Below are 25,501 nucleotides of genomic sequence, written 5' to 3'. Positions count from 1 at the left end.
AGAAAGCAAGACGTGACTTTTAGGGACTGTTTCATATGGATTTATTAATCAATCTTACTGTTCAATGAACGCAAACAGCCGTAGTTTATAAAAGATGCAAACTCCTCACAGCACGACAGCTGCGCGCCTTCAGCAGACCTCCTCATTCCTGCAGCACGAGAACTTTATGATTGCTCATGAGCGCCAAAAGTGGCGGATCTGTTCGGCGAAATATCTGACTGCGTGTCACCGCATCCCTAAGGACTGTTTGGCGAAATATTTGACTGCATGTCACTGCATATTGAACGACTGAATCGATATAACTAGAAAAATCTCCACTTTGCTGCTGAGTGAGAGAGCGCTGCTCACTGAACAGCGCAGCATCGATGACGTAAGCGTGCAGAGGCCCGATTATAGTGTGAGCGTGGGCCGTCGGGGGAGACGGGAGGGGGGGACAAGCGTGCTTTGGCCCGGTTCGAGGCAACTGTACCTAGTGTGAGTACGGCCTCTGTAACGACTTTAAACCACACTGAACTGAGCTAAACTGAACTGAACTTAAACACTAAAAATTGAACTACTCTGATCCAGTTACTATGACCATTTAAGTGAAGATGCTTTGACACAATCTACATTGTAAATACGCTATACAAATAAAGCTGAATTGAATTGAATTATGGCTATAAATAAAATGAGAGAATAATCAAATTTGTTCATTCATTCTCTTTCCTTTGGCTTAATCCCATATTTATCAAGGGTCACCACAGCTGAATGAACTGTTAACTAGTCCAGCATATGTTTTACACAGCGGATGCCCTTCCAGTCGCAACCTAGAACTGGGAAACACTGTAAATTTTACATTAAAAACATTTAATATGATTTTTACTTTGATATGTTATCGAACTCTTATTAACCATAAGCTGTGTCTAATCTCTAGATATTAAAGGAAATCTGGTGATGTTGATAGTTAATAAAAATATGAAAGAAATTTGATTTACTAGTGCATGGTTTCCACTACATTCATTCCTCCATGGCGGGGCGCCACACCCAAAATTCATCCCCCCACGGCAACATTACAGCTTCTCATTCAAAACATTCAGTCGTTTTTTATTAAATATAATTTAAATAAATGTAAGTGATTTATAACAGCGCAAACTTTCCTGTATTTAAAGTGTGTTATTTGTTTAACCCTTTACGGCAGGGGTCACCAAACTTGTTCCTGGAGGGCCGGTGTCCAGCAGATTTTAGCTCCAACCCTAATCAAACACACCTGAACAAGCTAATCAAGGTATTAATAGGCATACTTGAAACACACAGACATGTGTTTTGAGGCAAGTTGGAGCTAAACCCTGCAGGGACACCAGCCCTCCTGGACCGAGATTGGTGAACCCTGCTTTAAGGTGACATGCTGACTGACTGACTGCCTGACTGACTGACTGACGCGATGAGTGAGGCCAGCAAACACGATGTAGCTTTCAGGTATGATGAACACCGTTTCCATAATTATACTTTATATATATAAGTCTATGGCTCTGCATACAATGACTTTATCTTGCTGGAGTTTATGGCCGCTTCACCTAGTTTCAGGATGCATTAATGCCGCTCTGTATGTCTATTGGAGACATTCATAAATATTCATAGCAAATCTAATAAACGTTGGAGACATACTTGTTACATAAGCGCACTAAATCACACTTCAGCAGCGTTTATTTGAGAGCGCACAAGAAGATCTGCGCTTGAGCAGCATATATTTGAGAGCGTGCAAGAAGTTTTGTGCACGAACAGAGAAAATCGGCGCGCAAGCAAAGAGATTCGCATGCTTGTATTACATAGATGCGATCTCGACTTGTAATACTGCGCTCACAACATTTGACATTGAAATACCGCCACAGGTAGTTGGTAGATCTGTGTTAAAGACCCAGCAGATTCTGCTGCCACAGCTGGTTAAAATCCTAGAGGAAACATTGTAGTGCTTCTATCCTAACTTTTGTTTTTTTGTTTATTGCCACATTAGCAACTTATGGCTATTTCATATCAAGGTTAATACAATAATTAATATATTTTTGTTAAATAATTAATAAAAATTACATAATAACATTGACAATTACATCATATTAAATTCATACATCAATAAGAGATAATACAAAAATACTTCAAATGTTACATAAAAAATATTTAATATGATTTTCACTTTGAAATGTCATTGAACTGAACTGTTTCCAATCTCCAGGTATTGATGAAAATCTGGTGATGTTGATAGTTGTTGCATGTAAAATCAAGAAAGAAAATATTTGTGCTGGAGTCACTAGGCTAGCTACTAATCACACATACTTAAAATAAGGTAAATTAGCAAAAAAAAACAACAACTCAGTTTTATGTTATAATTTAGGTTTTATTTTTTTTAAAAATTAGCAATGACATAAGATATACTGTAAGGGTAACAGTTTAAACTAATGATCGATTAGTTAATGTTATGTTTAATGATATATCGTCTTAAAGGAAAAGGAGGAGGCGTTGGTATAATATATAGTAATATTGTTAGTGTCATTCAGCGATCTGATTTTAAATATAATTCATTTGAATTAATAGTGTTGTATATTTCAGTGTGCAATACAAACAAGAAATTTTCTACCTAAATTTATATTGCCAATTGTATGTTTGAGAGGGGTCTGGTGCAGATGCAATCTGAGCTGCATGCAATGCTTTTTAATGGGGTCACCTATTTATAACCCCACCCCTAACCCCGCCCCTCACAGTGACATACCTAGCTACATTGAGTACATTCGGTCTGACACTGCATCACTGAGAGATACAATCTCAGCTTGCATCATAAAGGCAGCATGCAGATACTATTGGTGTGTAGGCCTCCAGGGCACCATACCAACTTAACAAAAGAGTTTGCGGATTTCTTATGTGAAATAGTTTGGGCCACAGATAACGTTTTAGTTATTGGTGATTTAAATATTCATATAGATAATGAAAAAGATGCTTTAAGTTGATATTTTAAGTGTTGGCTTCATCGAACATGGACTTTCAGCATGCTCTGGGGCGGTTTGCTGCCGAGTATGATGCGGCTGGGATGAGAATTAGCACCTCTAAGTCAGAGGCCATGGTGCTCCACCGGAAAAGGTGGTTTGCCATCTCCAGGTTGGAGAAAAGTCCTTATCCCAGGTGGAAGAGTTCAAGTCTTGGGGTTTGGTTCATGAGTGAGGGAAGAATGAAAAGTGAGATTGACAGGCAGATTGATGCAGTCAATGTACCGTTTAATTGTGGTATAGAAGAAGCTGTACCGAAGGACAAAGCTCTGATTTATCGTTCAATCTACGTTCCTACTCTCACCTAAGGTCATGAGCTTTGGGTCAAGACCGAAAGGACAAGATCTCGGATACAAGCAGCCGAAATGAGTTTCCTTCACAGGGTGGCAGGGCGCACCCTTCTAGATAGGGTGAGGAGCTCTGTCACCCTGGAGGAGCTCGGATTAGAGCTGTTGCTCCTCCACATCGTAAGAAGTCAGCTGAGGTGTCTCAGGCATCTTGGATGCCTCCTGGACGCCTACCTAGGGAAGTGTTCCAGGCATGTCTCACCAGAAGGAGGCCTTGTGGAAGACACTGGAGGGAATATGTCTCTCGGCTGGCCTAAGAACGCCTCAGGATAAAACCGGAGGAGCAGGAGGAAGTGTCTGGGGAGAGGGAAGTCTGGGGTTCTCTCCTAAGACTGCTGCTCCTGTGACCCGGCCCCGGAAAAGCATTCAAAAAAAAATGAATGCTTTAGGTTAGGCCTTTTTTGACATACAAACAGCAAGTCTCAGGGCCTACTCACCAGCATAATCATACCTTGGACCTAATATCATCACATGGTATTGATATTGATAATGTTGAAGTTTTGAGGCAGTGATGACATTTCAGATCACTACCTAAACTTTAAGTACTGATAAGTGACTAAAAGTCAATTTTGATTAAGCAAAACACTAACATGAATTGTGCTAGGAATATTTCAGGCCTGTTATTCACCTCTGTGGGCTGCACACTGAGCCAGTCTCTATCGAGCCAGCTCAGTACATCTCTCTTTGAAGTCATCAGTGTCTGTAAGCAGATCTGATAGATATAGCTGGCTATTTCCTCTTCCTCGCACACCAGTAATACCTAAAACACACAAGATCAGCTAATACACACACCACAGAATGCAAAAAAAAGAAAGATAGAGCATAAAATCAATGTCAAACCAGGTCTAGGCATAACCTTTAAAAATTGACATGTTTTGAGGTTTATAAATAAATATTACCAAATAAGAAAAGGAGGGGAAAATACCTTGACGGTAAACTTTTCAGAGTTGTTTCCAAACATTACACATGCAGAGTAGATGTGGATCAGATTGATATAGATGTTACTGGAAAACCTTTAAAGCACACAAGAGGAAAAACAAGTAATAACACATCTTTCCATTTGCTGGAAGAAATAAAGCTAGGCTACATACAGTAAAAGCTATAAACTAGACTAAAGTTGCTGCTTTCATGGCAAGAAGTTTGTCTTCGGGTTTTTATAAATAGCTTTGTCTAAAAACAGCATTTACATTTTGTGTGTGTTGGTGACATATTAAGAATTTCATAAATGTGTATAATGTCATGGGTAGGCCCACACAGAATCTGCACGCGCAGAATTCCTCAGATTTTTAGCCCATCATTGATTCTGTTAATTTACTTGTGTAAATGTGTGTCAATTTATATTTATTCAGTTTTTTTTTTATTAAAATTAATTTCAGTGATATTATTTTCTAATATGAAAATATTTATATGATTTATTTACAATATAGTTTGTAAAGTAATATTTTATGTCTTTTAGTAGATATAGTATTTGAGAGACTTGCTTTGTTTACCAAATAAAGTTAATCTAATTGCATTTGCATTGTAAACAATAAATATAAGTTAAAAAGGTATTTTATTTTATTTTATATATTAAGGTTTTAGTTATGACACTGCCAAAATCATTCCTTATAAATCCGCAGATTTTTAAGTAAACCCTTTGCAGAAACAGCAAAAAATGTCCGCAGATTCTGTCTGGCCCTAGTCATGGGTATAACACAGATATTACAAAAAGGTGAATTATGAGGACATTCCTGATGTCCCCAGTTTTTCAAAAGGCTTACAAACCATAGAGAAAATACAGTTTGTACAGTATAAAACAATGGAAATGTACAGGATGTCTCCACAACCCACAAAAAACAAACCTACACTCACCAGCCACTTTATTAGGTACACCTTACTAGTACCGGGTTGGTACTACTACCCCCTTTTGCTTTAATCTTTCGTAGCATAGACTCAACAAGGTACTGGAAATATTCCTCAGAGATTTTGCTCCATATTGACATGATAGCATCACACAGTTGCTGCAGATTTGTCGGCTGCACATCCATGATGTGAACTTCCCGTTCACCACATCCCAAAGGTGCTCTACTGGATTGAGTTCTGGTGACTGTGGAGGCCATTTGAGTACAGTGAACTCATTGTCATGTTCAAGAAACCAGTCTGAGATGACATGGCACATTATCCTGCTGAAAGTAGCCATCAGAAGATGGGTACAGTTTGGTCATAAAGGGATGGACATGGTCAGCAACAATACTCAGGTAGGCTGTGGCATTGACGATGCTCAATTGGTACTAATAGGCCAAAAGTGTGCCAAGAAAATATCCCCCACACCATTACACCAGCACCACCAGCCTGAAGCGTTGATACAAGACAGAATGGATCCATGATTTCATGTTGTTGACATCAAAATCTGACACTAACATCTGAATGTTGCAGCAGAAATCGAGACTCATCAGACCAGGCAATGTTTCTCCAATCTTCTATTGTCCAATTTTGGTGAGCATGTGTGAATTGTAGCCTCTGTGTCCTGTTCTTATCTGACAGAAGTGGCACCTGGTGTGGTGTTCTGCTGCTGTAGTCCATCCGTCTCAAGGTTGGACGTGTTGTGTGTTCAGAGATGCTCTTCTGCAGATCTTTGTTCTAACGAGTGGTTATTTGAGTTACTGTTTCCTTTCTATCAGCTGGAACCAGTCTCCTCTGACCTCTGACAACAACAAGGCATTTGTGCCCACAGAACTGCCGCTCACTGGATATTTTCTCTTTTTCGGACCATTATCTGTAAACCCAAGAGATGGTTGTGCATGAAATCCCAGTTGATCAGCAGTTTCTGAAATACTCATAACAGCCCGTCTGGCACCAACAACCATACCACATTCAAAGTCACTTAAATCCCCTTTCTTCCCCATTCTGATGCTCGGTTTTAACTGCAGCAGATCATCTAGAGACCATGTCTACATGCCTAAATGCATTGAGTTGCTGCCATGTGATTGGCCGATTAGAAATGTGCATTAAGCAGTCAAAAAGTGGCCGGGGAGTGAGATTCAATCATAACTAATGCTAACACAGCTGTCATAAAAAAAATGTATCAACAAGTGGACGTTTTTGGATTCTCAAAAGCTACAGTAATTAAAAATCTAAAACAGGAAATACATTAGGCCCATTGTTATTGTTTACATTTCTCAAAACAGTCTACAAGTACTGGTAAATTGTTATTATCTTAATAAGAGGTAGTTAGTTAATATTGGGAATTGTGATGAAATAAATGTTACTGAATTTTGTCTTCTGAGATCTATAAAAATCTGTCTAACAATAGCATATATCTTTTGGTGTGTGTGTGTGTGTGTGTACGCTCTTGAGTCATGAGTATAATTCTGAATTATTTATCTGTTTTTTGCCAACAGTGGAAAAATTTACACTTAATTCCTGCTGAAATTGAATAGTAACACAATATAAGTGTGCATCAAACTGACAGTGCCCTGTGGTTTTCGGTGCAATGCAGAATGAGCCAGCAGCGGCTGAACTGCAAAGACAGAGCCGAGAGTCTCATGACGACAAGCTCAGACCCTTCTCCAATTTTCATTTCCAACTCGCTCACCTCCTGAACACACAAAAGGATTAACATGGTAAGGGTCGCTTGCTAAATGGTGATGTGATTAGCATGTTTGTATTATTTTAAAAGTATGTAATTAGGTTTGTATGTCATTGTGTTTTTTGCACTGTTTGGAGCCTACATCTACTGTTTTCACTCATCATGCTTGCTGGTGATGTGACAATAAAAGTGATTTGATTTGATGTGTGTATAGTCTAGAGCAGGGGTGTCAAACTCAATTCCTGGAGGGCCGAAGCCCTGCACAGTTTAGTTCCAACCCTGCTCCAACACATTTACCTGTAGGTTTCAAACAAGCCTGAAGGACTCAATTAGTTTGATCAGGTGTGTTTAATTAGGGTTGGAACTAAACTGTGCAGAGCTGCGGCCCTTTTGGAACTGAGTTTGACACCTGTGGTCTAGAGCATCACCTGGATGAGGATGGCAGTGTTTTCATCTACAGTGATGACATCATAGCGGTTTCCTCTTAGCCGCAGTGCAGACGGAGAGTGTTTTCTCTCCAGTAGAACCATATCGTACCTGCCGTTAAGAACATTTAATATTGCAAAAAAGATTAACAAGAAAAAAAAGTTACAGTTTATAAATAACACTTTTCTGTGATACATTGACTTATAACATTTAAAAAACACTTTGTTTTAAGATACAATTCTCACTATAACAAACAATCAAATACATTAAAAAATGCTTTAGGTTTTGTCTTGTTTCTAGTCCAAATATCTAAAATTAATTAAAACAAGCATTTTCTACACAATCAAAAAATATTGTCTGGTTCTCTGAAATATCAAGTCAAAATTAAGCGAGTTTTTCCTTAAAGGCGCAGTATGTAACTTTGACACCCAGTGGTTAAACTAGGTATTGCATGCCTGGTTCAAAACGCTCAAGTGCAGGTTGCCAGATTGATAACATCAACAGAAGTGTGCCTTACTATCAAGCCTTAAGGCAGATTTAAGTCGTGCTCTAAAAAAAGCAACCTAAAAGGAATATTTTTTTAACAAATAGAAGCCGGTTCTAATATATACATTTCAGGTGTTGGATTGTCCTAACCAACACCTGAAATTTATATATTACAACCGGCTTCTATTTTTCACAGGTGAACAACAGGATAAACTGACAGTGATCACCTCAGGTACACCTCATGTTCTTTTTCAGTGTATAATGCTAACAATGTGAGTTTGAATGCTATTTACCATGACATTTATTGCCAAACTGAAAATAACAAACTGTTTGAAATTGATCTTTAGATCTGTGACTCAGTGCAAACCAACACATATCAGCGAATCAGCATGTACATTTAATAATGTTAAAGAGGTTTAATATGTATTAATTAGATTATAAACCTAACCATTTCGTTGGAGTGCAGTGAGTGCACTATTCTGTGCTTCTGAATGGCTGTATTTAAATTACTGTGGTGTTGTCTGGTGCAAACAGTCAAATTGATTATCACTGCAAATCTCCTCACGTAGTGTGTTGTTAGGACACGGGGTTACAATGTAACCTGCTCACACCTAATGTTTACATTCGTAATATTTATATTATTTACTAATGGACTCTTTTCGCAAGACTGTTATGATATGTTTAACGCTCATAATCTTAAATCCTTTTTAATATTTTGCTTTAAAAAATTATGAACATTTCTATGTATTTATGTATGTATTATATCATCATTGCGTTAAATTACGAAAAATGAATGACCGTTTATGCGAGGTGTTTGTAATGCAGCGTCTCTGGGGCCGAGAGTAAATCTGACATTATTCTCTCCTCTGCCTGCCGTTATCAGTCTCACACTATTTTTTTTCCTTTTTCTAAAAGTCTTGATAACACCATTGTGGAGTTTTTCTTTTATTTTTTCAGCAAATAGGATTGTAAAAAAGTATTTGTTGTACTCTCCCATTCATTGTGCTGTAAGTTTACCCAACTATGATGCCTTCCGCTACTAAGAAACCCGGAAATGTGAAGAGTATATTAGTAACCTCATGTGGAACTCTGAATCTGCGTCTCATTTTGGAGTCTGCTACTGTCCACCCGAGGTCGCATTTTGGTCGCGAACAAATACTTTGAGATCTTTAATGACTGAATGAATAAAATATGCAGCTTTCCATCAAGGCAACCCGGGGTGCTGAAATGAAATTGGCTAAACTGGCAGAGGGCGGGTTAAAATATCCAAAACAGAGACCATTTCAAAGCAGAATATCTGACTTTAGCATTGTTTTTCAGATGGACAAGAATGTTCACTTAGCATGCTTCTTAAATATCTGCAAATATATTATGGTGTTTTTATGTTTTAGAAGAGTCCAAAACTTACATTCAGCACCTTTCAATTTCAAAGTGAAATGAGTTTATTTCCCTTACCATAGTGGCAGATTATTTTACTTGTTCAAAGGAAAAACTCACTTAATTTTGACTTATTATTTCTGAAAACAGGACAATATTTTTTGCTTGTCTAAAAAATGCTTTTTGATTTAGGAATTTTAGATATTTGTACTAGAAAGTGCATGTATTTCCCCTCAGTAAACTCCTAATTTGCTGCTTATTAATAGTTTGTAAGGTAGTAGTTTAGGTACTAGGTTTAGGTATCGGTAGGATTAGGAAATCGATTTGTTGACTTTACCTAAAAAAGTGGGTCCCAGTTTATATTAAGTGTCCTTAACTACTATGTACTTGCATCAAAAAAATAAATACAATGTACTTACTGTGTTTATAATGTATTTGAGAACACTTGTGGTGCTTTTGAGTTGGGATAGAGGTTGGGTTATGGACAGGTTTGGTGGCATGGGTAGGTTTAAGGGTGGGTTAAGGTGTAAGGGATGGTCAACAGTGTATTAACAAATGTTATTACAAAAGTTAACTACAGATGTAATTACATACTTGTATTTAATCAAGCATTACTACACAGTAAATACATGTATTTACACAATAAGTACATTGTAACAAACTATTAATTACTGTGCAAGTACATATTAGTTAAGGCCGCTTAATATAAAGTGGGACCAAAAAGTGAGTAAACACATTGCCTTAAGTATTACATAAATGAACTATGTGCGTAACTATAAAAATTCACTTAAATCATCGAAGTTACAATGAGTTTGTTCACTTTTTTATGTAAAGTAAATAACCACTTTTTACAGTGTAGTTGTCAGAAGCTGAGTAGCTCACTTTGCCTCCAGTGCAAGTTGAATCTTTAAGCGTTTCAGTAAACCATCAGTGATGAGCAACACAAATGGGACAGTGTTCAGATATGATCCAGCAGTCGGTTCTTCTGTGAAATCCGCTAAGGAATGATGCAACAAAAGAGATGAAAATGTAATCATCATGCAACACCGAAATTATATACAAGCTTATAAGCATACACATAGTTTATCCGGTTAAATTGGCTCTTGTACGGTTGCAACAGTGTATGAATGCTGTTAAAATATGGAAGATATCCCTTTAAAGCAGAGAAGCCCAAAGTTAGGCCCACGGGCCAAAGATGGCCCATTGTAACCTTTGATTTGGCCAACCATCCCATCTGAGAGGAAAGTGAGAATGATGGAGAGGGTTGAGGCGAATGCATTTAACACAGAGATCGTCATTTCTAATTTGATGAAACCTTTTGTTTGTTTTATTGCCAAGCTACAAAAAAAGCAAACAGAAATTAAATGTTTCCATTAAATGTTGTAAATAAATCAGATTATTTTCAAATGTAAATACTGTGCAGAGGAGATCGGCAAAACTGAGTGTCATTCTGTTACAATTAGTTTGCTTTGATTTTACTTTAATAAGTTCAATATAAAATGTAAAAAAAAAAAATACTGAATTAGTTGATATAAAGCTATGGTTTCTAGTCATTTTGAAACATTATTAAATACATTTGAAAATTACCCACTATATTGGAAAAATTTTATTTTTTTGTTTTGTGATTATCTATTGCAATATGGATACGATTTCACCAGACGACTTATAATTCTTTATTTGGAAAACTTTTATACAATTAGATTGATTGGGATGATTCTTCATGAAATCTAATAAACAATCTATAAAATCTTTGGGGTCCTCGAAACATTTATGTTGCTGTCTGTCCTATTTGCAGTGCATTTCTGTATTTTCATGTGTTGTGAGTATTTTCATGCATTACAATCTATAAATACAGTCAGGAAAATATACAATTGAATAAGGTGTTTTATCACTTCCCAAGTCTAACAGTATTCAAGTACAGTAACTGAATGATACAAATAAAAATAAGATAATAAAATTGATCATAGTTAAGGTAAAAAATGGTGCAATTTCTTATATCTGAATGCTTTTAAAATCATTATACAGTGCAAATGCGCATGCAAATGATAAATTATAATACAAACTCAACATTGCATACTGTATATCCTGCGATGTAACTATTGTGAATGATCAACATTGCGATATTGATGCTGAAATGATATATTGTTCAGCCCTAATGGCAACTATATTTACCTTCGGCCCACGAGCCTCAATCAAGTTTGGTTTTTGGCCCTTCATAAGAAAATATTTGGGCACCCCTACTTTAAAGGAATAAAATGAAATTTCTGTCATTTTACACTCTTCCCCTATTTCTTCCAAACCAGTTTGAGTTTCTTTCTTCTGCTAAACACAAAGGAAGTTATACTGAAGAATGCAGGAAAAAAAACAGCAATTGACTTCCATAGTTTTTTTTTTGTTGTTGTTCCTAAAACTGCTGCTTTGTTAACAACATTGTTCAGAATGACTTGTTTTGTGTTCAACAGAAGAAAGAAATTCATAAAATGCTAATGAATGTGAAGTAAATTGTGAAAAATGTTCATTTATTAACTATGGCTTTAGTTTTGGTTCAAACCTACCATAACAAGCAACACTGAATTAAATTTCTTCTTTTGTAGTAATAAAATGTTAAAGCAAAACAAATACAATCAAATGAGCAACTAGTAATAACACAAACCCACAGACAAAAAAGAAAAGACCAGCAAAAAAATAATATAATAAATCAAATTCCATTTCTAATCCTAAATCTAAGTGGACTAAAATCTTTTGCATTAAAAACCAAATATGTTGTGAGTTGCTGTGATTGTATTGCATCATTTAGCATTTCTGTAAATTAATTTGAAATGCTGTGTCTTGTTAGGGCGCACATAACCGTGGTGTTTACAGCATCATGTGTGCATGAAGGATTGTTGGACTGACTGGATTCAGGCACTGCAGTGGAAAAGGAGATAAAGTTGATGTTCTTCTCTGAACACAAACTGCCGAAGGGTGAATGATTCGCACAGTGAAGCTCAAACACCATGCTGAAACACAGCCATGGGAAGTCAGGGCCAATGTGCTGACTGCATACAACAACACACCAACTGAAGGAGAGTCTGAGGAGACACACATAAACACATTAAATTAGGTATAAAGTACATCCAGACTGTTATTATTACAGAATAACGCCCGACAGGTTTAACGGTAGCGTGACGCAAATTGGAGCACTGCTGTATAGGACTGAAGGGCTTTATTCTGCAAAAAACAACCAGATGTACAGTGGGGGAATTAAGTTTTTAACACGTCTCCATTTTTCTCAGAAAACATATTTCTGAAGGTCCGTTTGACCTGAATTTTCACCAGATGTTGGTACGAAAACAAATCCATATAGTTATGTAAAGATTGTGTAATAAAATTAAGTGACAAAAGAAAAAAGTATTGAACACATGAAGAAAGGGAGGTTTAGAAGCCCAGACCGTAGCTAAAATCTCTCAGTAGTTCTTCAGCAACCCTCTGCCCTTCCTCATTGTAAATCAATATTAGCTGCTTAAGTCCAACATCTACATAAGCAGGAGGATGAAGATGAATCCAGGGAGGACATTTCAGCAGGACAATGATCCAAAACACAGCCAAGAAAACTCTCAAATGCTTTCAGAGAAAGAAAATCAAGCTGTGGAATGGCCCAACCAATCACCTGACTTGAATCCAATAGAAAATGCAAATTAAAGATCAGATTTGATAGATGAGACCCACAGAACATCAAGATTATTACACTCTGTTGAAATCTGTGAAAAACTCACACTTGAGCAATTCATGTGACTTCATTCTCCATATGAGAGGCGTCTTTAAGCTGCCATCACCAAAAACACTAAGAATTAAATACATTTCAACAGTTCAGTGGTTTCTCCTTCTGTCATTTTGTTGTTCATACACACAACTCATTTGTCAGATTTTTGTTTATTTGTTTTATTTTTACGTTTGTATTGTTTGAGTTTGTAACCATAATCTGGTTTATTCCTTGTCAACAGCTCCTTTAGAAATAATATTCCCAGGAAAAAAACATGATGAAATCAGCTGAATGGAGCTAATGGAGTATACACTAACCTGTGCATCATTTAGCCACCAGATGGTGCCAAACAGTCAAAAACTCAAAGCTGACAGAAACAAAACTGGCTGAATAAGATTGACACTAACCAATGTATTATTCATACCCAAGGCAGCGCCAAACAGTCAAAAAACATGACGTAACGCAAACATATGCATATGAACGTGGGTGTAAGTATGTGAAAGATCAATACAACGTCTCAAGTATTATGTATAGATACACCTGTATAGATGAAGACAAACAGACCTGTCCATCACATCTCTGCTCACTACTTTATGCTTTCCTTCCTCTGGTTTGACTTCAGACACAGACTTTCCTGAACACAAATGTACAAGCACACAGAATCAGGCAGGATATTTGCTATATACTGTAGCATTGACCTTATTCTACAATGCGGAAGTGGGCTCGTTTTGGCGATCATTTTAGACTTAAGTAGCCTATAGGAGAAATGACTGGTAATAATAAATGGCAAAAAAACGGTCAAACTGCTTGCGCTAAAAACAAGTGTATTTATAACTATACATAAAAATTTGAAAAATATAATATGAAAAGATCAATTTGCAACAGCATAACAAGCTGTTTTTAACATCTAAATATCATTGGAAGTGAACGAGACATCAAGCCAAAAAGATTCCCATGCCTGCGCCAGCTCGTAAATGAAGAATAAGGTCTATAGGTCTTATTAAATATAGATTGTGCTTGAGAAAATGACTCACCTGATACCTGTTCGAGAGCTGTAAGCAATTCTGTGTTCACACTGCTCACTGTTAACACCAGAACCTGCTCAAGTGCAACAACAATCATTAAATGTTCACTTGGACCACAAAACCAGTCATAAGTGTGCATTTTTTTGCTATTGAAATGTGTACAGCATCTGAAAGCTGAATAAATAAGACGCCAATTGCTGTATGGTTTGTTATAATAGAACAAAATCTGAACAAGATGCAACATTTTGAAAATCTGTGATCTGAAAGTTCAGAAAAATCTAAATATTGAGAAAATCACAGTTTAAGTTGTCCAAATTAAGGGCTTAGCAATGCATATAACTAATCAAAAATTTGGTTTTGCTATAATCTAGGGGTGTAACAGATCACAACTGATAGATCGGAACGAACGTGGCCCGGGGTTTATTAACTTTTTTTGAACTTGTAGCTTAATCAAATATTTATAACATTTGCAGAGAGATCACCCCCGCGTCATTCAAATCACTTGTATGAATGCATTTTGGCTTCCCTGTAAAATATTATGATGACGGAAAAAGTTGTTGTAGTTGGACCTACCTACATGCTTTCTTAGGCTATTAATAAAGTGTTTTCTGCCACTGTTTGTTTAGCCTGTATTAACGCATTCAGTGTAAAGCTGCGACAAAACATTTTTAAAAATCGGGATCTCAATTTAAACTCGTGCAACATGAATCATAAATTATATTGATTTGCATACTGTACGTTTGTTATTCGTTAGAAGTGCTGCATTCGAATCTGTTTGATCGAGAGGGATTTATTTTCTTTTTTACACTTTTTCAGTTCGTTACAAACAATTAAATAACACAGAAGTGCTACGAGAACAGTTTATAGTTCAGATAAAAACACTGATGTCTATGGTAAAGATTAAAATACCAGTTTAATTAAACTAGACACTCACTAGTGACTGTTTGACGCTGGTGAAAGCAATAACGTTGTGTGACCAATGGGTGACGACAAACAATCATAAAAATGATGTCCCTGAATAGGTTTTCAAAAATGATCCACTGATCATGAAACAAAGTTTTATGTGTGAATTGTTGAATCATTAATGGAAAATAAATATATGTTGTACACGATGTTAGTTTTCTTTATTTAGCATTATAAGCAACAGTAGCAAAGATACATTTTCCTATTGAATATTTTCCTTTTTTTCAGCTGGTTCTTCATTTTTATTCAAATAACAGCTTCTAAGCTCTGTTTGTTAAAACCGATGTTTTTGCAGTAATATTTTTGTATAAATAGAAAGCAAATGACATGCGTCTCCTCCCTATTTTTGCTGATCTGAAAAATGGTCCAATCCGTGACTCAAAAACTGTAGTGTGATACGAACCATGAGATATGTGATCTGTGACACCACTACTATAATCGGAGTAAGATATTTACAAAATGTCTTCATGGAAGCTGATCTTTACTTAATAGTTTAATGATTTTTGTAATAAAACCTGCTCATTTTCAGTCATACAATGCTTTTTTTTCTACAATGCATACAAATATACATGTAACTTAAGACAGGTTTCTTGCTCCATGGTGACATACTATGTGTGCTTTGTTTTAAAAGTACGATTAAGCAAGTATTTTTCATATTATTTTTATAATATATATCATTATATATTAATAATTTATTTTCATTTATATCTTTTTTTTAAATAAACCCTGCTTCAAAGTGCAAATTTATAAACTCTATAATATCTAACTGTGTTCAGCTTTGTTTTTCCATAGCTTTATATACGCTTTACATGGTTCAGTGTTACAATAAATACAGTAGTTTTCTATAGTTTGTATACAATAGGTAAAGATGGATTTATTATTACAACATGTTCAATTTCAAATGCATAACATGGCATAATATAGCTTATAGTATATAAGTATATATTGCTTATGTAATATACTGAATGCATTTGATTAATTTTAAATATTCAACTTTATATAGAAAACTAGTAATGATATAAACAATCACAGAGCTAAGGCCCACTAGACTATACTGCTTTATGCAAGAATGACATTAAGGAAATCCCCTTAAAATGAATTGTTTTACCTTATTAATTGTCATCAAACTGTCCTTTTATATTTTAAACATAATTTTGGTCAAATTGTTTTTACTTAATATTGTTTTCTGATAAGCCATTTCACATAAATATCACAATGCACATGATCACACGTGAACCCAAGCATTAAATAAATAATATATTAATCATAATTATTTTCAATCTGAGCTTAATTTTGCTAATTATTTACAGATAATTAATCTGACCCCATTCGTTTAAACAGAGATCTCAGGATTAAATCTCACTCTAGTATTGTGGTCAGCGTGGGACTTCATCCATTTGTTGATCTGCTTCTGGAGCTCCAGTAGTTCAGGTTTGGGCTCTTGCCTCTTTTGGCTCAAATACTGCAGCACTTCAAACTTTCTCATCAGCTCATCCAAACAGCTCAGTGTACAGAAGTCCTTAGCCTGAGCCAGGTAACCTTGTTAAAGACAGGTTTTACCATTATTAGTTTGATCAATTGCTGTTGAAGCTATTTCTGCCTAAAGTGTGACTGCATTTCACTCGTCATTCTACTGATTTCCATTCAAAGGCAAATAAATGGAAGAGAGAAGAAATGCTTGTGCAAATTTAGCTTCGTTCCAAAGTTCAAATTTGGTGAAATCTGGCCAGTGAATTCAGATTTCATGAAGTCTTAGCACAGCCTCTTATCCAAAATTTTAAAAAGCTAACTTTAAATATAAAGGTTTGCAGCATTAGCCTTCCAGAAGAAGAGCTTGTGCCTGTTATTCCAGAAACAACAAACACACTATATGCATTTTGCTTGCATTTAAAGAGCCCCTATTATGGGTTTTTGAAAGAGATCTTCCATGTAGTAACACAGCTCTAAGTGAAGTGAAATATCCAGCTAAGGCTTAAATCTGATGCACAGTGTTTAAAACTATTAATTCATCTATAAAAGAGTCGACTCATAGTGCTTCAAATGAATCGTCTTCATAATGAGTCTTTAGTCATTTCGGCGTGACGTTGATACGAAACTTAAACCCCGCCCAATCGTTGCCCAATTGCAAACCCGGGAAAATTTAAACCTGCGGCCCCGCCCACAAACAGTAGCAAAAAAAAAAGAAGAAGACAAACACTGTAGCAGATCCCGGTTGAATTAGGTCGTGAAGACGCTGTGCTCAACTGGATATTATTGGAAGTGTGAGGGGAAAGTTAGTGTTATTCTCTCTACCCAAAGATGAAACAGCAGAGAGTCAGTGGATGAGGTTTATTTTTACATAAATACCTCAGCATTAAAGCCTTTGGTTTTCTGACGCTTTGTTTATGGATTTAAACGCGTTTGTTAGCTTGCGTTTCACTGCTGTTTGTCATTGCTATGGCCACCATCAGCTTTTCCTACACACGTGCAGCGGTCAAGGTGGGGGGGTTAGGTTAGGGGGTGAGGTTTCTGAATAACACTGTTGAGAACCGGGTATTGTGTAATGTAGTAATTACTATGAAGCGTGTTTCGGGCGGCAGCTGCAATCCAATTCTATACCAATGTTGGCGACCTGGGAGTTTTACAGGTTGTTGAAATTACGGGAGTTTTCCGGGATAAATAACAAAAGGGGAGGGTGGAGGGAGATTGGTCTGAAATACGGGAGACTCCCGGGAAAAACAGGAGTGTTGGCAGGTATGCTCACAGATACACTAAGCATTCTACCTCAACAATTTTAATAAGCCGTGGTGGCCATTTCACTCTGTCTCACGCTGAACACTGTCGACCATTCACAACAGACTGGATCATCGGTCCAATCAGTGCACATTAGCTTCGCGCTAAGGAGGTGTTTGCTGAATGAATCATATAGGAGTCGTTGGGATAATTATTCATTCATTTTCTTGTCGGCTTAGTCTCTTTATTAATCCGGGGTCGCCACAGCGGAATAAACCGCCAACTTATCCCTGCCCTTCCAGGTGCAACCCATCTCTAGGAAACATCCACACAAACATTCACACACTCATACACTACGGACAATTTAGCCTACCCAATTCACCTGTACTGCATGTCTTTGGACTGTGGGGGAAACCGGAGCACCCGGAGGAAAGCCACGCAAATGCAGAGAGCACATGCAAACTCCACATAGAAACGCCAACTGAGCCGAGGCTCGAACCAGCGACCTTCTTGCTGTCAGGCGACAGCACTACCTACTGTGCCACTGCTTCGCCTGTCGTTCGGATAATTAAAAATAAATGCATATATAAGACCATGAAAGTGTTTTTGACCTTACATGCGTATCAGCCTGTTGTTGGAGACCCTTAAAACCAAAATATGACCCTTTTTAATGTATAATAAGGGCTCTTTAAAGTCTTGTCAGTTTAAACTCCTGATATATAAAGTTTTCATTGTGTGCACTTCGCTTTCATGCAAACTGTTAAAAACACATAAGATTCACATAATCACATTTGGATATTTCTATAAATGTATACGGAATGTCAAGAATGTCTTAAAGCTACAGTACCCAAAAATGTCAATTTTCTCACCATTTACTCAAGTGGTTCCAAACCTTTGTTTTTGTTTTTTTAACACAACAACAGAATATATATTTTTAAGAATGTTGGAAACTGGTTACCATTGATATCTATAGCAGGGAGAAAAAGATACTGTGAAAGTCAATGGGTGCCGAAATTCAGCATTCTTCAAAATATCTTTTGAAAGATAAAAAGCTTCAACAGGTTTGAAACAAGTGGAAGATGAGTACAATTTTAAAGAATTTATATTTATATTGGGTGAATCTCTTTAATAAAACATTGACCTGATATTCTGAGCTAAGCTATCCACAATAATTCTATAGCTTTTACTGTTTTACTACGCGTAGTTGTATTATGCTGAATAATTACATTCCACACTGAGTATTACTTAATAAAGAGAAGTAATTAAAATAAAAATTTAATAATGCAAGTAGTAGTCAATTACTTCTCTAACACTGCCCACACAACAGAATGTTCCTCAGAGCAGCATCCAATCATTTCTCATATTTACCAGTGGCTGTGCTGAGGTCAGATCTAAGCAGGATGAGTTCCTTCAGAGTGATCAGAATATGTAGAAGTGCCATCTCATTAAACACACCATCCCCACCTGCCACATTACATAATACAAATGTATGATGCATGTAGTATTACTTGGTTATTTCACATTATTGAGTGAGATGTTAATAGTGTAGTGGCACTGAACCGCTACAGAAATCGAGCATTTTTGTAATGTCTGAGAAAGTGTTTCCTTTTACCCTGTGCTGTCTGAAGCGTCTTCTCTTGCTGCTTTAGGAGGAATCGTGTGAGTTCGGAAGACAAAGTACTAAAGTCTTGGTTGTTTAACGCAGAGATTCCCAAGTCCTGCCTTTTCCTCATCAAAGGTAAAGCCATTGCATGAAGCTCCCTATATGCATTTCTTTGACTTTCTATAGGAATAACCACAGAAATACAAACAAATCAAAAATGAATGAGTTGAAATATAGAAAAAGTCATTAATTTTGTGCTTACAACAATTTGTTAATCATAAACTTATCCAAATACTATCACAATAAAGGGATCACAAACAATTGTTTTTATTTACAAATAAAGATACTGTACAAACGTTTTTGACTCTTCTTAATCAAAAAAATACCATAATATGTTTGCAAATATTCAAGATACATGTAAAGTGAACATTCTTGTTATCTGAGAAACAATGCTAAAGTCAGCTATTATTAGGGATGTAACAATATTTTAAATACCGTCATACCGCAATAGTAATTTTTTTCAATATTACCGTAGTCGCATGACTCAATAAAACTGTATTTCTGAGAAAAGTTTGCTCAGGCGAATGAAGGGAACGGAAGGTAGCGGGAACTACAATTCCCATCAGCCTAGGCGTGGCCATCATCCTTTGCGGACTGTTGTCGCTACAGATCCAGTAATGCGGAAATGGAGTGTGTTGCTAGTAGCGGGGAAGAAAAAGAGCTGGAAATGATCGAACCTAAAGCGGGTTTTAAATCAGATGTGTGGAAGCATTTCGGTTTCTTTCTAAAAAGATACGAAAAAAGAGAAAAGGTGACAGACAAAGAAAAAAACAATATGCAGGCACTGCCAGACTGTGGTGAAATATAAGTCGGGGAATACGACTTAAAACAGTTATGGGGACTGCAGAACACAGCACACTTGTTAGATTGATGCAGACATTGACTTGTACCGCAAAGAGACCTCTATCTCACTCATGGCCTGTCCTCTCAAGTGGTGGAAAGACAATGCACAACATTACCCACTGCTGTCAACCTTGGCTAAATCATATCTCTCTGTCCCAGAAACCTCAGTCCCAAATGAGAGGGGTTTTTTTTCTGTTGCAGGGGACATGCCCAGAGATCCCAGCTTTTACCAGATTATAGTTATGCGATAATTTTCTTTAAAAAACCCATCTTTATCTAAGTGAGTTTGTGATTAAATGTTGAATGTGATGAGTTTTCAACAATTCTAAATTGAAACTTTATTTTTTTATTTGGTTTAATAGTTTTTTGTTATTAAAATTAAAAAATTGAAGTTCCTGTTTCGAAACTTACAGATAGATGGCTAATTTGTATGTTATTGATATGTTCTGTGCTAAGGTAAATAAACACTTTTGGCACTTTTTTCGAGTCTTTTCATTAGTTTTGTTTTTCCTGTAAATTATTCAATAAATACCGTACCGTGCCATTCATACCGAGGTATTATCGTACTGTGAAATTCTGATACCGTTACATCCCTAGTTATTATACTTTAAAAATGTGCACTCCATGTCAAAATGTCTGTCTATCTTGAATGTCTGTGGGTTCGGAGGCCATTTGCAGATGTCCAAAATAAGAAACTAATTCAAAATAATAAAAATCCACACTAAGGTGGTTTTTAATTTACAAATAATATAAAAAATACTCTGTTATTATTAACTGAGCAGCTCAAGAGTGTAGAACGTCAGGCACACTCACTGCGGTTTGTGTCGTCAATCTGGCAACCAGCGTTTGCTTAAGTCATCGCCGGAGGTAAAGATTTACAGGATCTCTAATGTTTTGAATTTGGACTGTAATACCTAATTCAATCACTAAATGTCAATTCTAAATACTGCACCTTTAATTTACTCACCCTCAGGCCACCGAAGATGTAGGTGACGTCTTTTTGCTTTAGTAGAAGATTAAAGTAAATAAAAGTACAATAAAATTTTTTTAAAGGTTTTTTAGATTAAAAGTAAACATACAGACACGTCCAAATCAATCTCTGTTGCTCTTGATGATTCATGTTGTGAAGTGAAATGATCAGTTTGTGCAAGAAATTGAAACTTATTTACAATATTATTATTGTTAAGGTGACACGGTGGCTCAGTGGCTAGCACTGTCGCCTACAGCAAAAATGTTTGAGCCCCGGCTGGGCCAGTTGGCATTTCTGTATGGAGTCTGTATGTTCTCCCCATGTTGGGGTGGGTTTCCTACAGGAGCTCTGGTTTCATTCACAAGTCCAAAGACATGCACTATAAGTGAATTGGATTAACTAAATTGGCCATAGTGTATGAGTGTGTGTGTGTGTGAATATGAGAGTGTATGGGTGTTTTCTAGGGGTGTAACGATTTATCGTTGTACGATATATTGCGATGCAAAAATGTCACAATATGCATCGTGGCGTTATGACGATTTGATTACGATATGACGTCCGTTTTCTCTTATTAGTTAAGCTGTTTGCACGTGAGCTACGTTCCACCTGCTGTCGCACGTGAGTTCAGATTGCAGTAGCAGTAATGTTAGCAGACCAAGATGAGTGGAGTTGAAATAAAGGATGGCCCATCCTCTCAAAATCAGACGTCTGGCAACATTTCGGTTGTACAGTCATTGCTTTAGACTCGTCTGCTTTTTGACACGCATACTGGGACAAACATAGCCTAAGTTTTAGTCTTCACAGTGATTTATATACTTTGCACAGCGACATGGATACCTCCTAATGGTGTTGAAAGAGTCACATACTGTATTTATAAGGTACAATTCACCATAAAATATCATTCTGTCTTCATATAATGATGTATTGGCAACCGCAAAATCACACATGACGTGAGCTGACCATGAGCTGTTACTACAGAGGGCGGACTATGATAGACGCGCGCGCGTGCTTCAGTGAACAGAACCTGCAGGTTGTGACTAATAGGTAATAAAGTATTAAACAACATTCAGTTTGTGGAACAGAGTAATCATTCAGGAGCCGCGTGGGAAGTATGAACAGCAGTGGAAATGAAACCGAAAGCGTGCACATTATTTAAATAATGATATCGCATTTTAGAGTGTTATGATTATGACGAGCATTAACCCTTTTGAGTACAGAGGTACACAAAAATGCACGTCAACATGATACACGTGATAGCGCCGACATCAGCGACGCAGAAGAAATAGTAAACCTGCCTAAACTGCTGAAAAGAGTCACGACTGTCCTGTGTAATGAAAAGACGGCCACCCTGTCACTCATCATGCCCAACATGAAGACAGTCATCCATAAAAACCTCTCAGACACATACACATGAGTTCAGGATTATCTTATAGAACTGCTGATTACCTGGAAATGTAGAATTTTTTTTTTTTTTTTTTTGCACACAAAAAAAGCAAGTGACCAAGCAAAGCCTTAAGCTCTTACTGTTAAATTCAATTGAGTTGAATCATTTCAATAATATTTTATAAGAAGTTTTTAAATTGTTTTATTTTCCAGAGACAGTCCTGTTTAATTTATTTTCTTAAAGAAGGTTCAGTTTAACAAGTTGAAACAAAAGAAATGCATAAAAAAAAGTTTACTTGGTAATTAATTTTTTTTTAATAAAATTTGCATTTCAGTTTAATTTTCAATGTTTATTCCAAATATCGTGATACATATCGAATCGTGAACATTATATCGTGATACACATTGTATCGTGAGCTGAGTGTATCGTTACACCCCTAGTGTTTTCCAGTACTGGGCTGCGAACTGTTTGCCCAGGCTGTGGATTAAAGCTAATAATATTGTAAATAATGCTAAATTTACTACAGACCTATCATTTTGCTTTAAAAGGAGGCACAAGGGTTAATTTGGGCCTCATTTGATTTGGTTTGTATGTCTAGTTTTAATCACAAGAATGAGTGATCATTGACTTGATTATATGGATCACCAAAGACCACATATTCAGCTAATCCAGCATCTTCTTTAATATTCTGTGTCCCCTGCATCTTCATTGGCCTGAGGATGAGTAAATTAACTGTACATTTTTAACTACCCCTTTAAGGATTGCTGATACCTGTGGCTGGTACACATACAGTCTTTCTGATCGGTGCTTGTTTCTCAACAAGTGGAAAGACTGTCTCAGTTGCAGCAACACTCCTCTCAGTTTCTGAGACTTGAATCACTGTGTTTATTCGGTCCTCTGGCAAGACTTTTCCTGTGCAAGTCCGACTCAAGTTTTCTTCTGAAATATATAACACATTAACCATCAATTTTTTTATTAAATTTGTGCCTTTTGTTATGACAGATTACATAATGGAGACTTTGGCGACCTTAAATAACGTGTCATGCTTTTTTATTATATATTTACATTTACAAAAATACATTATATACTTATATACTTATGAATACATGGCATTATAATCAAGATAACCTTTAGGATAATAAATGCAATCTAAAAAAATAGATAATAATTAAACATTCAGAAATTTGTGCTACAGCTATAAATTAGCACAAATTCCAGCATCAACATCATATATTTGTTTAGAAAGCAATATATAGAGTTACATAATAATTTCAAACACAATGAGGTATATGCACAGGGACTTTTCATTTTAAGTCAGCCAGCTCAATCTGTTATGATCCCCAGTGATCTAGCTTTTGCAGATAGCTCAAGAACACTCTCTATCATTCACCCGAACTACACATCTGCCACTGAACTGAACTACATATCCCATCATGTACTTCACTCACTCACCAGTTTCCAGATCACCTCTTGATTACGAAAACAGCAGAAGTTATTTAGGACTAATTTCATGGACTATATGGACACCACACATACACCCACACACACTTTTTTCTTCTTGTTTCCACTGTAGTGAGCATTACATAAGCCTTTCATGTCTAGTACAGCCGTGTATTTGACCCTTGTTTGTTTCATTGTTTATGTTTGTTTTGCCGCCTGCCACAACCTATAGCTTTTTTTCCGATTACTCTTTAGGATTATCTACAGGGTTGATACACGTTTACTACTAAAATTCCATGACTTTTTCATGAATTTTCCAAGACTTTCAAGTAAATTTTCATGACCTAATGTTTCATGCAATGTCTACATATGCATGCTAAAAGAAAAACAATGCATGTTCAATTGTATAACAGCATATCGTAAAACACGCAACAATCTATTAAGTTTCAATTTATATCTATGTACACTTGATATAGATAATGCTTACACGCACTAATAATGTGAGAGTATGTGTTTGGCCCAGGAGAGAAAAGAAGTAAATAACCTATATTTAAGTATACAGATATCTGTTTTCCATAACTTTGTGGCTTTTTTCAGATTTTCCAAAACTTTTCCAGGCCTGAAAAATGCCATGTTAAAATTCCATGACTTTTCTAGGTTTTCCATGACCGTATGAACCCTGTATCTACATGTTACAGTTTGTCCCTGTGTGAACCTTGCTGGGCGGATGATTCTCTAATAAAAGCTGCAATTTGGATCCAACCTATGTTGTCAAACCCGAAACATTACACAATCGCTTCCAGTAAACTGTCACACCATTATTGCTGCATTTAAGGTCCCATTTACACTGTCAGGTCTTTTTATTTATTTATTTTTTTCAGATTTTTTTATTTGTTTACACATTCTTTTAATTGTGACCCATATCCGATTCATGTGTTTACACTTGCCATACAATTACGATGTCACGCATGCATTAAAACTGGTTCGAGAATCTGTGCCACATTAGCCACGATGGAAGAAATTGCGAAGTTTGCCCAACTTTAAAATGATTTTGAGGCAGAGGCAAAGGAGGAGGAAAAAGGCCGTCATTGCAACTTGCGCCTATAAATATATATGGTGTCCTCCACCATTCAGAGGAATTTTTAGGTATGAGAGAGATCTCCGGTCTGGTGGGAGCAAAATGTGGCGACTGACCCTTTTCCCCATCCATGTTTCCTCTGTTGTTGTTGTTTACTGCGTCGGGGTCTCCAGATACACTCTTCCTTCTACATCATTAAACCGCGGAGGTGTATCATAATGCCGCAAGTTTAATGACGTACAAAACGGAATGCCTCAATAAATCCGATCTGCCTAGTGTGACATGATAGTCACAAATCCGATTTATATCCGATTTATATGCGAATGCATGCATCTTTTCGTGTTTACACTGTCATATAACAGATCTGATCTGGTATTGGGTCACATTTAACTGGCAGTGTAAATGGCCTAAGATACAGAGTGGAGAGCACGACCATGAAGCTGAATGCTTAGCGCAGTGTCACACC

The 25,501-nt window shown here is 36.6% G+C and overlaps 1 protein-coding gene across 7 annotated transcripts in view; it reads right to left on the bottom strand.

Annotated features, from left to right (window-relative positions):
- Positions 1-25,501, bottom strand: part of shoc1 (shortage in chiasmata 1) — a 62,964-nt gene that overhangs the window by 19,355 nt on the left and 18,108 nt on the right. For all 7 annotated transcript variants that reach the window (XM_087253092.1, XM_087253090.1, XM_087253091.1 and 4 more), the window contains exons 14-25: positions 23,289-23,456; positions 19,270-19,440; positions 19,026-19,121; positions 16,309-16,484; positions 13,992-14,055; positions 13,522-13,591; positions 12,111-12,286; positions 10,098-10,212; positions 7,355-7,463; positions 6,808-6,935; positions 4,284-4,371; positions 3,987-4,118 (exon numbers count right to left, since the gene is read on the bottom strand). In XM_087253092.1, coding sequence (XP_087109218.1) covers positions 3,987-4,118; positions 4,284-4,371; positions 6,808-6,935; positions 7,355-7,463; positions 10,098-10,212; positions 12,111-12,286; positions 13,522-13,591; positions 13,992-14,055; positions 16,309-16,484; positions 19,026-19,121; positions 19,270-19,440; positions 23,289-23,456 — 1,493 coding nt within the window. The remainder of the gene's footprint in view (positions 1-3,986; positions 4,119-4,283; positions 4,372-6,807; positions 6,936-7,354; positions 7,464-10,097; positions 10,213-12,110; positions 12,287-13,521; positions 13,592-13,991; positions 14,056-16,308; positions 16,485-19,025; positions 19,122-19,269; positions 19,441-23,288; positions 23,457-25,501) is intronic.

Source organism: Danio rerio, chromosome 5 (assembly GCF_052040795.2).
Source record: "Danio rerio strain M-AB ecotype USA chromosome 5, GRCz13ab, whole genome shotgun sequence".
NCBI classification, from domain to species: Eukaryota; Metazoa; Chordata; class Actinopteri; order Cypriniformes; family Danionidae; genus Danio; species Danio rerio.
The sequence above is the reverse complement of the archived record's forward strand: the minus strand, read 5'-3'. Positions and strand labels throughout refer to the sequence as shown.